This window comes from Scylla paramamosain, chromosome 37 (genome assembly GCF_035594125.1).
Source record: "Scylla paramamosain isolate STU-SP2022 chromosome 37, ASM3559412v1, whole genome shotgun sequence".
NCBI classification, from domain to species: Eukaryota; Metazoa; Arthropoda; class Malacostraca; order Decapoda; family Portunidae; genus Scylla; species Scylla paramamosain.
Window position 1 is genome coordinate 10,154,981 of NC_087187.1, and position 20,020 is coordinate 10,175,000.

Here is a 20,020-nt window from a genome sequence, read left to right on the forward strand (position 1 = left end):
ACTTTTTCTTCATTAACTTCTGCAACATTCGCGGTCTAAGATCTAATTTTCAATCTGTAGAACACCACCTCTCCTCTTCTAAACCTCATCTTCTTTTCCTCACTGAAACTCAGGTGTTTGAGGCAACTGACAGTAGCCCCTTTTCTGTTCCCTCCTACTTTCTCTATCCTCATTTTCGATCCAAAGCTGGATGCTGCGTTTATGTGCGCAATGACTTAACCTGCTCTTGTGCCCACGCTCTTGAATCTTCCGAGTTTTCCACCATCTGGCTACGACTACAGAGTCATTCTCATACTAAATTTATCTTTGCTGTATACCTCCCTCCTAACTCCTTTGACTATAAGAAATTCTTTGACTACTTAACTTCCAAAGTGGAGCACATTCTGACCCTCTTCCCTTTTGCAGAGATCTCCATTCTTGGAGACTTCAATGTTCACCACCAGCTTTGGCTTTCCTCTCCCTTCACTGACCATCCTGGTGAACTAACCTACAACTTTGCTATCCTCCATGACCTAGAGCAATTGGTGCAGCACCCTACTCGTATTCCTGACCGTCTTGGAGATACGCCCAACATTCTTGACCTTTTCCTGACCTCTAATCCTTCTGCTTATGGTGTCACCCTTTCTTCTCCGTTGGGCTCCTCCGATCACAATCTCATATCTTTATCTTGTCCTATCACTCCAATCCCTCCTCAGGATCCCCCTAAGCGAAGGTGCCTCTGGCGTTTTGCCTCTGCTAGTTGGGGGGACCTGAGGAGGTATTTTGCTGATTTTCCTTGGAATGACTACTGCTTCCGTGTCAGAGACCCGTCTTTGTGTGCTGAGCGCATAACAGAGGTGATAGTGTCTGGCATGGAGGCGTACATTCCTCACTCTTTTTCTCGTCCTAAACCTTCTAAACCTTGGTTTAACACAGCTTGTTCTCGTGCTATACATAATAGAGAGGTGGCCCACAAAAGGTACTTAAGCCTTCCATCACCAGAATCTCATGCACTTTATATTTCTGCCTGGAACCATGCCAAGTCTGTTCTCCAACTAGCCAAAAACTCCTTCATTAACAGAAAATGTCAAAACCTTTCAAGATCTAACTCCCCTCGTGATTTCTGGCATCTAGCCAAAAATATCTCCAATAACTTTGATTCTTCTTCTTTCCCTCCTCTACTTCAACCAGATGGCACCACTGCTATCACATCTATTTCTAAAGCTGAACTCTTTGCTCAAACCTTTGCTAAAAACTCTACCTTGGATGATTCTGGGCTTGTTCCTCCCTCTCCTCCACCCTCTGACTACTTCATGCCACGTATTAAAATTCTTCGCAATTATGTTTTCCATGCCCTCGCTGGCCTAAACCCTCGGAAGGCTTATGGACCTGATGGGGTCCCTCCTATTGTTCTCCGAAACTGTGCCTCTGTGCTTGCACCTTGCCTAGTCAAACTCTTTCAGCTCTGTCTGTCAACATCTACCTTTCCTTCTTGCTGGAAGTTTGCCTACATTCAACCTGTTCCTAAAAAGGGTGACCGCTCTAATCCCTCAAACTACCGTCCTATTGCTTTAATTTCCTGCTTATCTAAAGTTTTTGAATCTATCTTCAACAGGAAGATTCTTAAACATCTATCACTTCACAACCTTCTATCTGATCGCCAGTATGGGTTCCGTCAAGGCTACTCTACTGGTGATCTACTGGCTTTCCTTACTGAGTCTTGGTCATCCTCTTTTAGAGACTTTGGTGAAACTTTTGCTGTTGCCTTGGACATATCAAAAGCCTTTGATAGAGTCTGGCACAAAGCTTTGATTTCCAAACTACCCTCTTACGGTTTCTATCCTTCTCTCTGTAACTTCATCTCAAGTTTCCTTTCTGACCGTTCTATTGCTGCTGTGGTAGACGGTCACTGTTCTTCTCCTAAATCTATTAACAGTGGTGTTCCTCAGGGTTCTGTCCTGTCACCCACTCTCTTCTTATTATTCATTAATGATCTTCTAAACCAAACTTCTTGTCCTATCCACTCCTATGCTGATGATACCACCCTGCACTTTTCCACGTCTTTTCATAGACGTCTAACCCTTCAGGAGGTAAACATATCACACAGGGAAGCCACAGAATGCCTGACTTCTGATCTTTCTAAAATTTCTGATTGGGGCAGAGCAAACTTGGTATTGTTCAATGCCTCAAAAACTCAATTCCTCCATCTTTCAACTCGACACAACCTTCCAGACAACTATCCCCTCTTCTTCAATGACACTCAACTGTCCCCCTCTTCTACACTGAACATCCTCGGTCTGTCCTTTACTTATAATCTGAACTGGAAACTTCACATCTCATCTCTAGCTAAAACATCTTCTATGAAGTTAGGTGTTCTGAGACGTCTCCGCCAGTTTTTCTCACCCCCCCAGCTGCTAACTCTGTACAAGGGCCTTATCCGTCCATGTATGGAGTATGCTTCACATGTCTGGGGGGGGTTCCACTCATACAGCTCTTCTAGGCAGGGTGGAATCAAAAGCTTTTCGTCTCATCAACTCCTCTCCTCTAACTGACTGTCTTCAGTCCCTCTCTCACCGCCGCAATGTTGCATATCTAGCTGTCTTCTACCGCTATTTTCATGCTAACTGCTCTTCTGATCTTGCTAACTGCATGCCTCCCCTCCTTCCGCGGCCTCGCTGCACAAGACTTTATTCTTTCTCTCACCCCTATTCTGTCCACCTCTCTAACGCAAGAGTTAACCAGTATTCTCAATCATTCATCCCTTTCTCTGGTAAACTCTGGAACTCCCTGCCTGCTTCTGTATTTCCACCTTCCTATGACTTGAATTCCTTCAAGAGGGAGGTTTCAAGACACTTATCCACCAATTTTTGACCACTGCTTTGACCCTTTTATGGGACTGGCATTTCCGTGGGCATATATTTTTTTTTTATTGGATTTTTGTTGCCCTTGGCCAGTGTCCTTCCTACATAAAAAAAAAGTAGATAAATAAATAGATAGGTGGATTGATAGATAGACAGGTAGATAAGTTACAGGTGTACATGTAATACGAGTAGCTGATAAATATAGGTAGATAGATATGCAAGAAGAAAAGAAGAAATAAGAGTTACTAATTATAATAATAATAAAAAAAAAGTATTCAGGAGAAGTCTGTCTTGCGTATAGTTTGAATGGCCCTTTATAACCCCTTTAATTTAAAGATCTTCCCCACATACAAGAACGCACTCCCTCTGCTGCCTTCACTCCCACAGTGCATTAAGTTAAACTCACAAAATTTTCTCCCGGCAAGATTAAGCAACTCTAAAAGACGTATATTCAGTCATAGTGCATCAGTGTTATTTTTGATGAGCTTCATGAGAAATAACTTAAGTTTTTTGTTCCGATTTTGATCTGTGAGGGAAGCGGGCATCAGTCGTGACTCACTGATGGGATTCAGGGGCAATTGTAAGGAACTTTTCATCCCTGGCCAGTCGAGGCTTACATCATAATGAAGCAGAACTTAACAAGTAGAGAGTTTCATGCATATTTAAGTTTTCACGTGCAGTCATTTAAGTTCTTATTATAGTAAAGCAGAACTTTTCGTGTTGAGCCAAGTAGATGTTACAACGTACAGTTAAGTGGAAGTTATCACGTACAAAATACAGTCAAGTAGAAGTTACCACTTACAAACGAGAAGTTTTCACGTACAAAGCAGAAATTAACATGTTAATTTCTACTTGGTACGTGAAAACTTAGTGGTACGTGCACGTACCGCCAAGTAGAAGTTACCACGTACAGTTAAGTGGAAGTTTTAACGTAAAGTTGAAGTTTTCATGTACGGTCAAGTATATACAAGTTACCATGTACAATGAAACATAAATGACCACGTACAGAGCAAAACCTACCCTATACAAAGCTAAAATTTTGACGTACAGAGTAGAAGATACCACGTATACTCAAACAAAAATGTTACTTGGTACAGAGAAGTTTCCACGTGCAGTCAGACAAGTGTTCACGTAATCGTTACCAGTGAAGAACACATTTCTCAACCTCAGCACCGTAATTATCGCCTCCGGATAAATTGTCAGAATCTTGGAAATATCGTTGTGGTATTATATTGATATACTGATGTGGGAGGATGAGTGATAGATGCTGCACAAGTCCTTGACATGTATTCTGAAATACTTTGCTCTCACGTCACGACAGTTTTTAAAGCCCACAGAGATTATCAACCGGGTTCTCAAGAGTGTTTAACCTAGTAATAATGTAGAAATCTGTCATTAGAACCGTGAAAACACCCTTAAAAATCCGTGTAACTTCAACTAGATTCTTGAATGTATACGTAGTGGACGTGCGGCGCAGAATACGGTCCCTGATTCGTGAAGCTAGACTCTCTATCTATAATTGTATGTATCTGCTCATCCTCCCTCTCCAAATTAAAGTGTGTGAACTTACTGCGTCGAAATAACGTTGAGAATGCACAAAATTATGAATAAGATTTAGCAGTGGGATTTTTGGGACCACACACACACACACACACACACACACCGTCTTGACCTCATACGGGCAGGACGTGTGACCTTGGCGCTCTCGAGCAGCCTCGGCCAACTTGTTGGCCTTCCCCGCCCCCTAGTGATAGTGACCTCAGTTTGTTTTGTTTTTTTACTTTTCTGTTTTCAACTTTTAGCGTTTAGTTTGAGGCTCGATCTGGTGGGATTGTTGTTTTTGTGAACACTTGCAGCGAATGCGTGTGATACATAAAGAAAAATGAGTGCTTCAGTGCAAACATACGAACGCAATTACCTCCTGCGTCGTAGACGAGGATCTGGGTACCCGCCACCCAACGTGATACAGTGCCTTAAGTCCTTAAAACTATTTCGAAACCGTGGATCGAGAGGAGGCAAAAGTGTGGTGCGTCCCATCAAGGTAGTGACCTCCAGTGCCAGAGACGACCGCAGGGTGGAGAAGAGGGAATACAAACACTTTGAGGTGCCGAGAACGTGGTATAGTCTTCCCTCACTCCTCTTATTTAATGCAACGTCTCTGGCCAACAAGATGGACGAAGTGATTGTGACGGTGAGATCTACTTGTGCGGACATTGTGGCGGTTACTGAGGCGTGGCAGATTGTTCCTGAGGTGTGCACGATGCAGGACTACCAGCTCTTCCATCACCTCAGGTCAGGGCGCAGGGGGGGGGGAGTGGCCGTCTTCTGCCGCTCTGCCCTCAGCCCCTCACACCTCCCTGTCGATATTCCTGCCGGTGTGGAGGCCCTGTGGGTGAGAGTCACGCCCCCCTCCCATCCCAACAACACGGCCTCCATCATAGTCTGCGTCGTGTACCACCCCCCACGAGCCGCCACTGCACAGTTGCTCACCGCTCACATCATCAACACTGCTGATGCCCTGAGGGTGAGGTATCCTGCTGCCAAGCTGGTCATCTGTGGGGACTTTAACAGATTAGATATCAACGATATCCTACACCAGCTACACCTCACCCAGGTCGTGGACTTCCCCACCCACCAGCAAGCCATCCTCGACCTTATCCTGACAGACCTGGGCCAGCAGTACTCGCCACCCAAGCCGCTGCCTCCCATGGGACGGAGCACCCACCTCTCCATACTGTGGTCACCCACACCCACCACCTCGACCCCCCGGTCAGCTGTCACCAGGACCCACCGCCCCATGCCTGACTCAGCCATGAGGGAGTTTGGGCAGTGGGTGACACAACACCCGTGGACCGAGGTGCTGGATGAGGAGGACGTCCACTTAAAATGGCAAAACTACGTCGCCACTACTACAGCAGCCTTCCACCACTACTTCCCAGCCAAGAGCGTCACAACGCACCCGTCTGATGCTCCCTGGATGACGCCCCGCATTAAAAGACTCATGCGTCAGCGGACCTGGGCGTTCCACTCCTGCCCGGTCCTTTACAGGAAACTAAGAAACAGAGTAATCAGGGAGATTAAGAATGCAAAGGCAAGCTATTACCCAGACAAGATACACCACCTCAAGCTGACCAACAACAGACAGTGGTACGCTAAGATCAAAGCTTTGTGTGGCTTACAAAAGCACACTTCATCTCTTCCTTGCACCTCACACCTTCCTGCTAATCTCGCGGCTCAGGAGATGAACGATCACTTTGCTGCTATCTGTCAAACCTTTCCTCCCCTCCACACCACTCCGCTTCCTGCCTATCTGCCCGCTCCCTCCCCTCCACACACTGTCCAGGCGATGGATGTTTTTAAGAGAATACTTAAATTTAAACCAAGATCCACCACACCCACTGACCTTCCTATAAAAATTTACAAGGAATTTGCTGTAGAGCTAGCAACACCGCTATGCTCCATAATAAACGCCTCACTCTCCCAACACTCTTGCCCCGCGGACTGGAAGACATCTTATGTCACTCCCATCCCCAAAACTTCCAGTCCTCAGTCACTCAATGACCTCAGGCCAGTCTCTATCACCCCCATCCCTAGCCTTATTTGTGAAGATTTTGTATATGACTGGGCATACACCAAAATTTGTAACACCGTGGATATCAGACAATTCGGAAATATTAAAGCCACCTCCACCTCACATTACCTGACCAGCTTCCTTGAATTCATCCACAGCCACCTGGACAAGCGAAACACCTCTCTAGCTGTTGCTTTTGTCGACTTCAAAAAAGCCTTTGATCTAGTTGATCACACTGTTGTCATCAGCAAGGCAGTAAGTCTGGGTCTCCCTCCTAATCTGATAGCGTGGCTAGCCGACTTCCTCACAGGGAGACGTCAGGCCGTTCGCTATCAGGGCTCTGTCTCTAATTTCCAACAGCTGACATGTGGAGTCCCCCAGGGGACCAAGATGGGTCCTCTATGCTTCCTCCTCCTCATCAACGACGCCCTCACCGACACCCCCCATCGCTGGAAGTATGTGGACGACTGCACCGTGGGCGTCCCAGTTTCCAACAAGAACCCGGACTACTCGCCACTGCAAGCAATTCTGGAGCGACTGCAGACGTGGACAGAGGAGAGCAGGATGACCATCAACCACAGCAAAACTGTGGTGATGCATTTCTGTACCTCCTCTGTACCAGTGCCCCCCTCCCCGGCTCACAGTGGGCCCTCACCCCCTCCAGGTGGTCCAATGTGCCAAGCTTCTCGGAGTCACGGTGGACGACCAGCTGACCTGGAAGCAGCATGTCGCCAGCACCGTGAGATCAGCTACCTACAGGCTGTACATGCTGCGCAGACTCAGGTCGCTGGGGACGCCGACAGATGAGTTAAGGGGGGTGTACCTCACCTTCATCCTCCCCAAACTCATGTACGCCTCCCCAGCGTGGTCCTCCTCCCTCACACACACTCAACAGCTACAGCTAGAGAGTGTGCAGAAAAGGGCGTGCAGGGTCATCCTTGGCCCTGCATACACCACCTATGAAGAAGCCCTGACCACCCTGAGTCTGTCCAGAATATCCACCAGGCACCGAGAGGCTCTGGAGAAGTTTGGGAAGGGACTACTGCATCATCCGCGTCTCAGAGACATGCTGCCGCCCGACGCGCCTCGCCCTGTCCGTGCCACCAGACACCACAACAAAATAACGCCCCTGAAGGCGCCGCGCACGGACCGGTACAGACTCAGTGCGATTCCCACCATGGTGCGAGCCATCAATCAATAGTATTTCCCTCCTAGATTAGTCTTACCGTTAGGATTAATGTTAAGTTTTTCCCCATCCCCTATGTACATTTTCAGTTTGTCAACTGCCTAAATAATAAACCGTTTATTATTATTATTATTATTACACAGAGAGAGAGAAATGCACCACTGATCAAGCGAGAGAGAGAGAGAGAGAGAGAGAGAGAGAGAGAGAGAGAGAGAGAGAGAGAGAGAGAGAGAGAGAGAACACATCACACACACACACACACACACACACACACAGAAATGCACCACTGATCAAGCAAGAGAGAGAGAGAGAGAGAGAGAGAGAGAGAGAGAGAGAGAGAGAGAGAGAGAGAGAGAGAGAGAGAGAGAGAGAGAACACATCACACATACATTTCAGTCTTCGTGTCCAAATATCCACGTAATTAAACCAAGAAAATCCCAGTCCAGATCAATAGAACAAGCTGGCTATCTCTCACATACGGCCTCTTATCACCTGCGTGCCATTACCAGGCCAGGCACTGATATAAGAAGTCTGCGCGGCGAGGCGAGAGGCTCGTAATGATAAACACAGTGGATTCTCCTCGTAAGGACTATTTTCCAATGCCACGGAGATAATTAGTAGTGTTCTCATTGGTGTTCCTCTCTTGTAAGGACAATTTTCAAAGACCATAGCGATAATTAGTAGTGTTCTCATTGGTGTTCGTCTGTCATAAGGACTATTTTCAAAGACCATGGCAATGATTAATTGTTCTCATTGGTATTCCTCTCTCGTAAGAACTATTTTCTAAGGCCACAGAGATGATAAATAGAGATTATATTTGCTTCTATTGGTAATGCAGAATAATGTTAAACTATCATTAAATTCATAGAAACAACCTTGAAAACACCAACAGCTTCCAGGGACTGCCACGTATTGGTTTGATGGTTTCTTGCAGATTCCCTTTTTGTTCTTAAGTTCTTGTGTTTTTACCAGGGCCTGTTAAAAGTACACTTAAGACGCTGAAACGCATAATAAACTAGCGGAGTGCGAGGTACTGGTGGCTGCCATAGCACTCAGGTCGAGATATAGGTGGGCATGTGGAAGGATGTATAGAGATAGCAGGCGAGTGTAGGTAGGTACGTTGTGGTAGTGGTGATGATGGTATTGGTGGCAGTAGTAGTAGTTGTTGTAGTAGTAGTAGTATGTAGTTGGATGGATAGATAGATAGTAATAGTAGTAGCTGTGGTAATATTAGTGGTCTTAATAATATTAATGGTGATAGTAGTTGCAAATTTCAGACTATCTTTCACATTTAATAAAAAAAAAAGACTACTCCCTCACTTCCCGTGCTTTATGTAGATTAGATAGTATAGCAAGTGACAAATAACCTCGTAAGGGCCAACAGGTCTACTGTTGTATATACCAATGCCTTTTTTATAAGCCGGGTTAGGCAACAGTGAACACTAAGGCGACATTATTGTTCTATAGCTAATCAATTGATTATCTCCATTACACACACACACACACACACACACACACACACACACACACACACACACACACACACACACACACACACACACACACACACACACACACACACACACACACACACACACACACACACATTGACATTTTTTTCTTCCGTCACACAATATCTTCAGATCTTGACATTTCAATTTTTATTTATTTATTTTATTTTATTTATTTATTTATTTTTTTTTTCGTTTTCTTTTGATTCTTCACACTCGCTTGCTGCGCCGCACAGAGTAATCTGACACTGTGCGGGGTACTACTACTACTAGTAGTAGTAGTAGTAGTAGTAGTAGTAGTAGTAGTAGTACTAGTAGTAGTAGTCGTAGTAGTAGTAGTAGTAGTAGTAGTAGTAGTACCACCAAAGATGTTATAAAGATAGGTTGAGTGTTTTTATTTATTTTATTTATTTTACATATTTTCGTCTAACCTTCACAGAAAACGTGATTCACAACAACCATAAACCTTTCCTTCTTGGATGAGTCGGTGGTAAAAAATATCTGTGAAAATAATAATAAGGATAACAATAATAAAAATATTAATGGCATTAAGTATGTTGATTACATAAATATTCAGAAGAAAGTTGAAATTATGGAACATTTTAACATGTACTTGGTACAAAAGTTATTTGCTGTGGGAGCCTTCGTGTATAGGCTACTCTCCTGCCTAAAACTTCCATAAGAAGGTTATATTTATATTACAAAATTACACACGTTAATGTAGCATCCTCGTTTTTGCTTTAGTGCTGAACAGCCTTCTCACTAATTGTCATACAGACGGTTCTCACTCGCTTTCTTCCACGTCTTCCTCTCCACGTATCGCCCTCTTCCTTACATTTGTCAGGGTGTGTTTGGCTTTAGATAAGGAATGATTGCATAACTTCTCCTTTCTCACCGAGGAGCTTCACTCAGTCCTGACAAGTTATGGCCCTTAATGGCGCCTTATGTCGACTAGTTTTAAAGAGGCTTAGTGGAAGTTATTTGGGTTTTCAAGAATATTTTCAATAGTTATAGCTTAATAGGCTCTATTAAAAGTTATTCTAGTTTTCAAGGATGTTTTTATGATTGTAAAGATGTTTGAGAAGTTCTAGCGGCAGTTTTTGGGGTGTAAGTGTGGTTTCATGATTTTTGTGTTTGTTCAATGTATGAAGTTATCGGGATTTTCAAGGATGTTTTATTGAGTTTTGTGATAGTTCGTCAGCTTTATTGAAAGTTATCAGAATGTTCAAGGGTGCTTTCATGACTTCACTTTTATTTTTATAAGTTATAGCAAAAAGTTAATTGTGTTTTCAAGAATCAAAGTGATACTTTAACGGAAGAATCGAAGTTTTGGGATTTCCAAGGTTGCTTTCTGTAACAAGGATCCCATGCCCTCAGTAGAGAAAACACTCATGAGAAATATTGGAGTTCATTGAAACATGCCGCACCCTTCTCTCTCTCTCTCTCTCTCTCTCTCTCTCTCTCTCTCTCTCTCTCTCTCCTCTCTCTCTCTCTCTCTCTCTCGTGACATGACTGAATCCAAGACTGCTATGTGCAGTCATGTTATGTCTCTGCTCAATGCGTTAAGTAGCAATGAGAAGGAGGAGGAGGAGATAAGGAAAGAAAGGGTGAGAGAGAGAGAGAGAGAGAGAGAGAGAGAGAGAGAGAGAGAGAGAGAGAGAGAGAGAGAGAGAGAGAGAGAGAGAGAGAGAGAGAGAATGTGTGTGTGTGTGTGTGTGTGTGTGTGTGTGTAAGAAACGACCTTGCCCTTGATGTGTGTGTGTGTGTGTGTGTGTGTGTGTGTGTGTGTGTGTGTGTGTGTGTGTGTGTGTGTATTTACCTAGTTGTGCATTACAGGAAAAGAGCTATGTTCGTGCTGTCTTGTCTCCATATCTATAAGCCTCCAGCTTAGCTTTTAATTCATGAATATTCCTTGCTTGAGCCACTGTTTCATCTAAATTGAAGTGTGTGTGTGTGTGTGTGTGTGTGTGTGTGTGTGTGTGTGTGTTGTTGTTGTTGTTGTTGTTGTGGTGCTGGTGGTGGTGGTGACGGCGGCGTTAGCAGCAGCGGCGGCGGCGGTGGTGGTGGTGGCGGTGGCGGTAGTGATAATATTAATTTTTATTATTATTATTGTTGTTGTCATTATTATTATTATTATTATTATTATTATTATTATTATTATTATTATTATTATATTTTTACAATAACAACAACAACAACTACTACTACTACTACTACTATTACTGCTGCTGCTGCTGCTGCTGCTGCTGCGCACCACCACCACCACCACCACCACCAATATTATCAGTAGTAGTAGAAGTAGTAGTAGTAGTAGTAGTAGTAGTAGTATAAAGTTATAGCAGTAGCAATACACATATGGTAACAAGTCCGGAGTAAAGTGGCTTGAAGGGCGGGCAGAGTGAGGGAGGACAGACGTAGTGTAGTGTTCTATATTAGATTTGACCTTGTGTGTGTGGGGGGGCACTATCATAATTACTCACGTGTTGTATACCTTCTTTCTTTTTTTCGCCAGTCACCTGCAGTCTTCTCTTATTTTCAGTTTCACTCCTATACACACACACACACACACACACACCACACAGAGAGAGGAGAGAGAGAGAGAGAGAGAGAGAGAGAGAGAGAGAGAGAGAGAGGAGAGAGAGAGAAGCAGAGCAGACAGATTAAGTATGTATAAAATTAAATAAGGATAATCCCACTTGCTTATCTGCTTAAGTATACCTTGACGTGACGAATAGCGAGAGAGAGAGAGAGGAGAGAGAGAGAGAAGAGGGAGAGAGAGAGAGAGAGAGAGGAGAGAGAGAGGAGAGAGAGAGAGAGAGAGCTGAACACTGATCAAGCAAAGAAGCAAAGTAAGCATGGAAATCAGTGGTCACAGTACAATATGTGTGGGGTTCCTTAGGGCAGTGCATTGTGCCTCCTTAGTTTTTAATCCCCTTAAGACATGCAGTGACTGACCTCCAGGCGTGTTGTCTTGGTTCTCGTGGGTTTTTACCGGAAAGACGATCTCTCCTCACTCTCTCTCTCTCTCTCTCTCCTCTCTCTCTCTCTCTCTCTCTCTCTCTCTCTCTCTCTCTCCTCTCAGCATGACAGTATTGTGTTTGTTGTATTACAAACTAAAGAAAGTAAAATATTATGTGAGAGAGAGAGAGAGAGAGAGAGAGAGAGAGAGAGAGAGAGAGAGAGAGAGAGAGACGGGGGTTTTGATGTATAATTGATTTTATGAACTCATTTTCTTCTCTATCACTACTAATGCACTAATATTTGTTGTCCTGCTTCATCAAGGTCATAATTGGACAGCTGCTGAAAATCATAAGGACTATAATGTTTATGACAATAGTTTTAGTCTTCTTATAACTTCTTATTCTTATCATTTATTAAGTTTTCACTTAAAAAAATTATTCATTATATCTAAATACAATACTCTCTCTCTCTCTCTCTCTCTCTTCTCTCTCTCTCTCTCTCTCTCTCTCTCTCTCTCTCTCTCCTCTCTCCTCTCTCTCTCTCTCTCTCCTCTCTCTCTCTCTCCTCTCTCTCTCTCTCTCTCTCTCTCTCTCTCTCTCTCTATGGGCGTCACTTACAAACTTAGACACTTGAATTATATAAAATACGTGGCACGCTCGAAAGAGAGAGAGAGAGAGAGAGAGAGAGAGAGAGAGAGAGAGAGAGAGAGAGAGAGATTGTGTTGTGTGTGCAATTATATTTATAAAGGAATAATGAATAATTTTTAAGTGAAAACAAAATAAATGATAAGAATAAGAACTCGGGAGAAGAAGAAGACTAAAACTATAGACATAAACATTATATTCCTCATGATTTTCAGTGGGCTGTGCAATCATGACCTTGATGGTGTAGGGCAAAAATAGTAGTAATTCCATGTTTTTTAGTCAATAAGTCAATCAGTTAATCAGTCAGTCTGTCAATCAGTTTATTTTATTTATGTCTGTCTTATGTACAGTAGTTACATATTTACCTTTATATCAGTTGATATCTATGGCTTTCTACATATATCTAACTGCATTTGTATATACCTGCATCCCAAACTGAACTCCCTATCTCTCTGTTGACCTAGCTATCTATCTATCTGTGTGTCTGCCTGCCTGCCTGTCTATCTACCTACCTACCTGTCTGTTTGTCTACCTATTCATCTGTCTATTTGTCTATTCATCTATCTACCTATCTATTTTTTATATCCATCAAACTGTGTATCTTTCCATTTCTCCACCTTTTTTGTGCATGTATTTATGTATCTATGTTTGCATGCATGTAAATGTATGTATCTGTTTGTTCATGTACCAGTCAATCAGGCGACCTAATTACTAAACTCTCAAACCACTTGCCACCCTTTCTAGAACGAGAAGACGCAGGATGAGTTGAAGGAGCTGGTGGCGCGGAAGGAGTTAGCTGAGGTGGAGAGGCTGCTGAATAACCGTCTGTTGTTTGGTACAGCTGGGCTGAGGGGCCGCATGGGGACTGGCTATGCTCAGATGAATGACCTTGTCATCATTCAGACCTCGCAGGTGAGAGAGAGAGAGAGAGAGAGAGAGAGAGAGAGAGAGAGAGAGAGAGAGAGAGAGAGAGAGAGAGAGAGAGAGAGAGAGAGAGAGAGAAAAGCTAATGAGAGACTGCAAATAGGTTGAAAAGATACCTATGTATATTTTTTTATGTAGTAGCCAAGAATAACATAATGGAAGCTGGAAGAAACCTGTAGACCTTTACATGACTCTTCCTATATAATACAAATATATTTATATCCACAAATAATTACTGACCACATGTTTGTCCAGTCTTATAAAGTTTGCTATTGACTGCACTAGGAATCTGAGTACCAATTTCCTCCTAACTTCTGTTTAAATATCACTTCATCATTCCTAAATCTGCTATTTCTTGTCTGACTTGACCTTATTCATGACCATTATGAAGTAAGAAACAATGGATACAAGAGAATTAGGATGTTGCTTGGTGTGTAAAGTGTAGTATGTACTTTTTATTGGATGATGAAAGGGACAAATGAATGAAGATCCTATCCATAACCCTTTAATAAGTGAACTCACAGCTGAAGGGTCAAGATGTGAAGTATGCATTGCCTTTCATTACAGTGGAAAGTATAGGCAGTGCAACAAAGATGGAAGGTTACAGTGTGAAGTGTGCATTGCCTTTCATTGCAGTGGAAAGTATAGGCAGTGGTTTGTTGCAGGGCCTGGCCAAGTATCTGACAGCAGTGCACCCTGAGGCCAAGAGTGAAGGTGTTGTGATTGGCCATGACAGCCGCCACAACAGCCACAGGTGAGCAAAGGCATTGAGGAGACTGTTCTCACCCAATATCATCTGTGCTACCTGATCCCATGATCATAAATATTACTTCTGTGGTCATATTCTATCGTATTTAGCCAGATTTTTGTGATTCATCCATTTGTATTTATTTATTTTTTTAAAGATTTGAGTAAAATTGTGAGGCGTCCTGAGAAAAGTTGTTTTTCTAACAGCTACCTGTTTCATTACTGGAGCATCATAGATTGGTTTGTTGCTTATTACTATATTATGTTTATATCAGGTATATCTTATGGGACTAAGAGTGTAGATGATGTTTCATGTTTGCTTTCTTTTGAGGGAATAGCACTACACTTGAGGATTACAAAACTTGGGGTATTGAAAACACTGTAAAATGTTTATTTATTCTGGTTGCATTGCCCAAAACTGTGTATGTGTGCAGCACCAGAGCACCTAAAACTGTGTTTGTGTGTGTGTTGTCCTCATATCTGGTGTGATGCAATGCTGCAGCTATGTAGCGCCGTTGCATCTAAAACTTTGTGTGTGTATGTCTTGGCCTCACATCTGGTGTGACACAACACTGCGGCTGTGAAGTGCCATCACATGTAAAACTGTCTGTGTGTCTTGTTCTCACATTGGTGTGATGCAGTGCTGTGGCCATGCAGTACCATTGCAACTGCCACAATAGTGAAGCACTTCTCATTTATTTGTGTTTTTCTTTGCAATGCTATGATGCCAATACTGGCTTTCCTCTCCCCTTCTCTCACACGCGAGCCAGCATGACTAACAAGTGGTTTATCCACATGAAGAATTTGTATGAACTGTACTACACGGAAATGTGTATACAATGTATAGCAATATGTTAATTTTCACCATCTTTGACACCAGTGGTACGAATGTATGACCCATATGCGATGAAAGTACAAAACTTGAGAAGTTCATGCGTGTAAGTTGGGATGGTAAGAATTTAGGATTTAGGGTGAAATTTATGGATTATGAAACTTGGATACCATGAAATTCGGGGGGTACTGTATATAAATGTGTAGTGCTTTGCCTGGGCCACCCTGAGTGGGATTACTGTCCTAGTATATAGATAGATGTGTTGAGGGAGAAAATGTTTATTGTGAAATAGGGTATTATTTCTACTGTGCTGAGTCATGCTGTTTTGGAGCTCCTTTCATATTACAGGTGGTGGCAATGTATCATTTCCTTTGGACTCAGTATAAATAAACCATTTGCAATATAGGGTGCATGCAGAATTCCTATAATTTTGCTGATATTTTGTGCTACAAATGTTCATTCCATCTCATGACTACCCTCATCTTATCTCCATTATGTATGTATATTTTTCAACTGTATATAACCTGATTTTCACTTCTCTGGGTGTAGCTTATTTCAGAATGTTCCATCTCACTCACTTGATCATGAATATTACTCACATATGTGGCCCTGTTCCACCATATTTAGCCTGATTTTTGTTTAATTATTCATTTATTTATTTATTTATTTTATCTTTTTTTATACTTGGTAGTGGCTAAAGTGACTGATATTCCTCATTACTCAAGTTTCTGTATTATAAATTTACTGTATGTACTCCACTTTCTTTATTTACTGTACTAATTTATTTTCTGTGACACAAGGGTGGTGTTGGGTAAAAGACAGGTCCACATACACGTTCCTTCACCCTCAGGTTTGCAAGACTGGCTGCTGCTGCATTCCTCAATGCTGGGGTGCCAGTGTACCTTTACAGTAAGATAGTGCCCACACCTTTTGTTCCCTTTGGTGTGGTGCAGCTTGGGGCAGCAGCAGGTGTCATGGTCACAGCCTCCCATAATCCCAAGGAGGACAACGGCTACAAGGTTTACTGGGGAAACGGAGCCCAGGTAAATGTTTAAATGTATTGTCTTTCTTTTTATTCTCTTGTATAGTGGTGAGGGTAATGCCCAGCCCAAATTCATCATGGAAATGCTGAAATATTGATCTGAAAGACAGATAAATTGGTCTTGAGAGGTTTTTAATGAGACTGAACCTGTGTCAAGACAGTCACAGAAATGTGAGCATAATGCCTTGCTGGTCAGGTCAAGATGATCACCCAGACCTGAGTGGATTCTGGTCAGCCTTGAATATTCTATTACTACATTGTTGACAATCAGAGAGTTCATTGTTTTCCCTTTTTATAATGATCAAGAGTTTATCAGATGTGAGCCTTGTTTGATAGACTTTTAGCATTCATTATATCAGGCCAAGAGTTATCCTCTATTATTCAATTATCTTTTTTACCTTTTTTAGGGACCAGCACCTCAATGGCTTTTTTTACCCCAGGCCAGTGCCTCTCTTATCTAATAAAAAAAAAAAAAACATTATTTTATTTATTTTGGTATATAAATACTCTGGCTTTCACTTCACACTGCATTCTTTGGTTGAGTCCACATTTCTCCTCAGATCATCCCACCACATGACACTGGAATCCAGCAGAGCATCGAGGAGAATCTGGAGCCGTGGCAGGACGCATGGGATACAGAGAAGGCTGTGGCAGACTCACGCCTCAGTGACCCCCTTGTTGAGATGTCTGGCAAGTACTTCACCAAGCTTTCAGCCTCCATGCTTGACAGGGACATGAACCAAGCATCACCAGTCAGCTTCACAGTAACAGCCATGCACGGCGTCTCGCATGAGTACATGGAGGAGGCTTTCAAGGTCTGCGGGTTTAAGGTGAGGGTTGGGGAGAGGATGTATTACTTCTCCAGTTCTGTGTAACTGTATTTTTTACAGGATGAATTTGAGCTCATTGTGTCTTGCTTTTAGAACCATTTTGTCATATTATTCCTTGAAGCTGTGGATATTTTCAGCACACAAGACATCTTTTCTTGATCTATTGCCCTGTCTCAAAAGCTGAGAGAGAGAGAGAGAGAGAGAGAGAGAGAGAGAGAGAGAGAGAGAGAGAGAGAGAGAGAGAGAGAGAGAGAGAGAGAGAGAGAGAGACAGAGACAGGGAGAGAGAGAGAGACAGAGAGAGAGAGACAGAGACAGAGACAGAGACAGAGACAGAGAGACAGAGACAGAGAGACAGAGACAGAGACAGAGACAGAGACAGAGAGACAGAGAGACAGAGAGACAGAGACAGAGAGAGAGAGAGAGAGAGAGAGAGAGAGAGAGAGAGAGAGAGAGAGAGAGAGAGAATGTATTTACCTAGTTGTGACATACAGAAAAAGAGCTATGCTTGTGCTGTCCTGTCTCCATATCTATTTTTATTTAAGTTTGTCTTAAATCCATTTATTGTAATTGCATCAGTGACTTCCTTGTCCCAATCATTCCAGACCTCTACGGTTCTCTGCGGGAAGCTATTCTTCTTAACATCTCTTCTACAAGCATCCTTTTTCAGTTTTTTTTCTGTGTCCCCTTGAGACTCTTGTATCTGACATCACCAAGTCCTTCCTATTCAACTTCTCCATTCCAGTCATTACTTTGTACATTGTGATTAAATCACCACTCTCTCTTCTCTGTTTTACTGTTATAAGACCCAGTTTTGGCAGTCTTTATGTATGGAGGTAACTTTATTGCTGCTCTTTGTGTCCTTTCCAGTTTTTTTATCGATTTCTTGGTACTAGGTGACCATACCACAGCTACATACTCCAGTCTTGGGCATATCATGGTCACAATCAACTTTTTTTATAATTTCTTCATCCAGATGTGTAAATGCTCTCCTTATGTTTCTCAGAAGGTTATATGTTTCACTTGTAATCTTGTTTATGTGTTTCTCTGGTGACAGCTTATCATTAGTTATTACACCAAGGTCTTTTTCTTCTGTTCTTTTGCTGATTCTCTCTTTCCCCAATGAATAATCTCCCATCTGTCTCTTGCCACTCTTACCAAACTCTCACACTGCATTTCTTTGCATTGAATTTTATTTGCCACTTTTGGTTCCACTCCCAGATCTTGTTTAGGTCCCATTGGTGTGCGATGCATTCTTCCTCTTTTTCTATTTTTGTCAATAACTTTGTATCATCTGCAAGTAAGCTTATGTAGCTGGTTATTTCTTCTGGCATATCATTAATGTACACAACAAACATTACCGGTGCCAACACAGATCCCTGTGGAACCCCACTTAAAACTTTCTTCCAGGCTGACCTTCGATCCTTAATTACTGTTCTCATCTCTCTACCTTCCAGGTTCTCCATCCACTTTAGCAGCCCTTCTTGCAATCCTCAGAGAATCTTTAGTTTCTATAACAACCTTATATGCAGTGCTTTGTCAAATGCTTTTTTTTTTAACATCCAAATAAATACAGTCTGCCCACCCATCTCTCTCCTGTACAATGTCTTTTACTCACGAATAGAAACTCAACAGATTTGTAGTACATGACCTTCCTCTTCAAAAACCAAATTGTCTGTTTGTCAACACATTGTTTTCTTCCAAATACTTGATCCATTTGTCTTTTATAACTCTCTCACATATCTTAGCCACCACACTTGTTAATGACACTGGTCTGTAGTTTGAAGGATCTTCCTCATTTCCTTCCTTGAAAATTGGCTCTATTTCCACTCTTTTCCAGTCTGTTGGTACACTTCCCTCTTTTAATGAATGTATTATGATTTTGTGTATCTTTTCGGACAACTGTTGACTACACTCCTCTAAAATCCAATTTGATACTCCATCTGGGCCTGTTGACTTCCTTATATCTTGGTCCTCTACTATCTTCATCATCTGCACCATAACATTTATTTCAATCAACCGTGCGTCAACTATCTCTACATCCTCCTGCTCCTGAAAATCACTCTCTTGTAAAAACCATCCTGAAACAGTTAATCATCACTTCAGCCATCCTTCCTATCTTGTCATATACCACTCCATCAATTTGTAGTTTATTTATTCCAGCTTTGTTCTTCAACTTCCCATTCACATACTGGTAAAATAATTTTGGTTGGTCTTTACAACTGTCTATGATGTTCTTTTCATAATATCTTTTCTCCTTCCTGCATATTAGTACATATTTATTCCTCTATCCCAAATATTTCTTCCACTGGTCACTTCTTTTATTTTTCCTCCATCTATTCCATGCTCTTTCTCTTTCCATTCTCACCTCACATTTTCTATTAAACCAGTCATTTACTCTAAAACCTCTTGCTTATGTTTTCGGCACATACCTCTCAGTTCCTTCGTTATGTATCTCAAGTAGACTATTCCACTTTTCTTCCACTCCCTTTGCTTCATCAAATTTACTCCAGTCAATCTCCTTGAAGTATTTCCTCAATTCAGTGAAATTTATTTTACTATAATTCCACCTGCCTTTTTCTGTAGTCCTCATTCTTCTTTCCTTCTTCCATACCATCTTCTATACCAAACTCAAGTAAAATGTGGTCACTCTTCCCTATCAGGGTCCTGTAGTTGAGGTCTTCAATAATTTCTGGTTCTTTTGTAAACAATAAATCCAATCTTGAGAGTTCTTCATTTGTTCTGAATCTGGTATTTTCCTTCATCCACTGTGTTAGAACATTATCCATTATTAATTTCAGCAACCTGTTTCCTCATGACAATTCATTTCCTTCTGTCAAACAATCCTCCCAACACACCTCCTTATGGTTGAAAGCCCTCATCAGAATTATATTGTCACTCTTTGCAACCAAACTTTCCATACGTTCACTTGC

General features: G+C 42.2%; 1 protein-coding gene across 3 annotated transcripts in view; it reads left to right on the forward strand.

Annotated features, from left to right (window-relative positions):
• The window catches only part of LOC135091480 (phosphopentomutase-like), a 38,455-nt gene that overhangs the window by 8,351 nt on the left and 10,084 nt on the right, over positions 1 to 20,020 (forward strand). For all 3 annotated transcript variants that reach the window (XM_063989149.1, XM_063989146.1, XM_063989147.1), the window contains exons 2-5: positions 13,458 to 13,625; positions 14,303 to 14,391; positions 16,067 to 16,259; positions 16,819 to 17,088. In XM_063989149.1, the coding sequence (XP_063845219.1) occupies positions 13,572 to 13,625; positions 14,303 to 14,391; positions 16,067 to 16,259; positions 16,819 to 17,088 (606 nt within the window). In that variant the 5' untranslated portion in view covers positions 13,458 to 13,571. The remainder of the gene's footprint in view (positions 1 to 13,457; positions 13,626 to 14,302; positions 14,392 to 16,066; positions 16,260 to 16,818; positions 17,089 to 20,020) is intronic.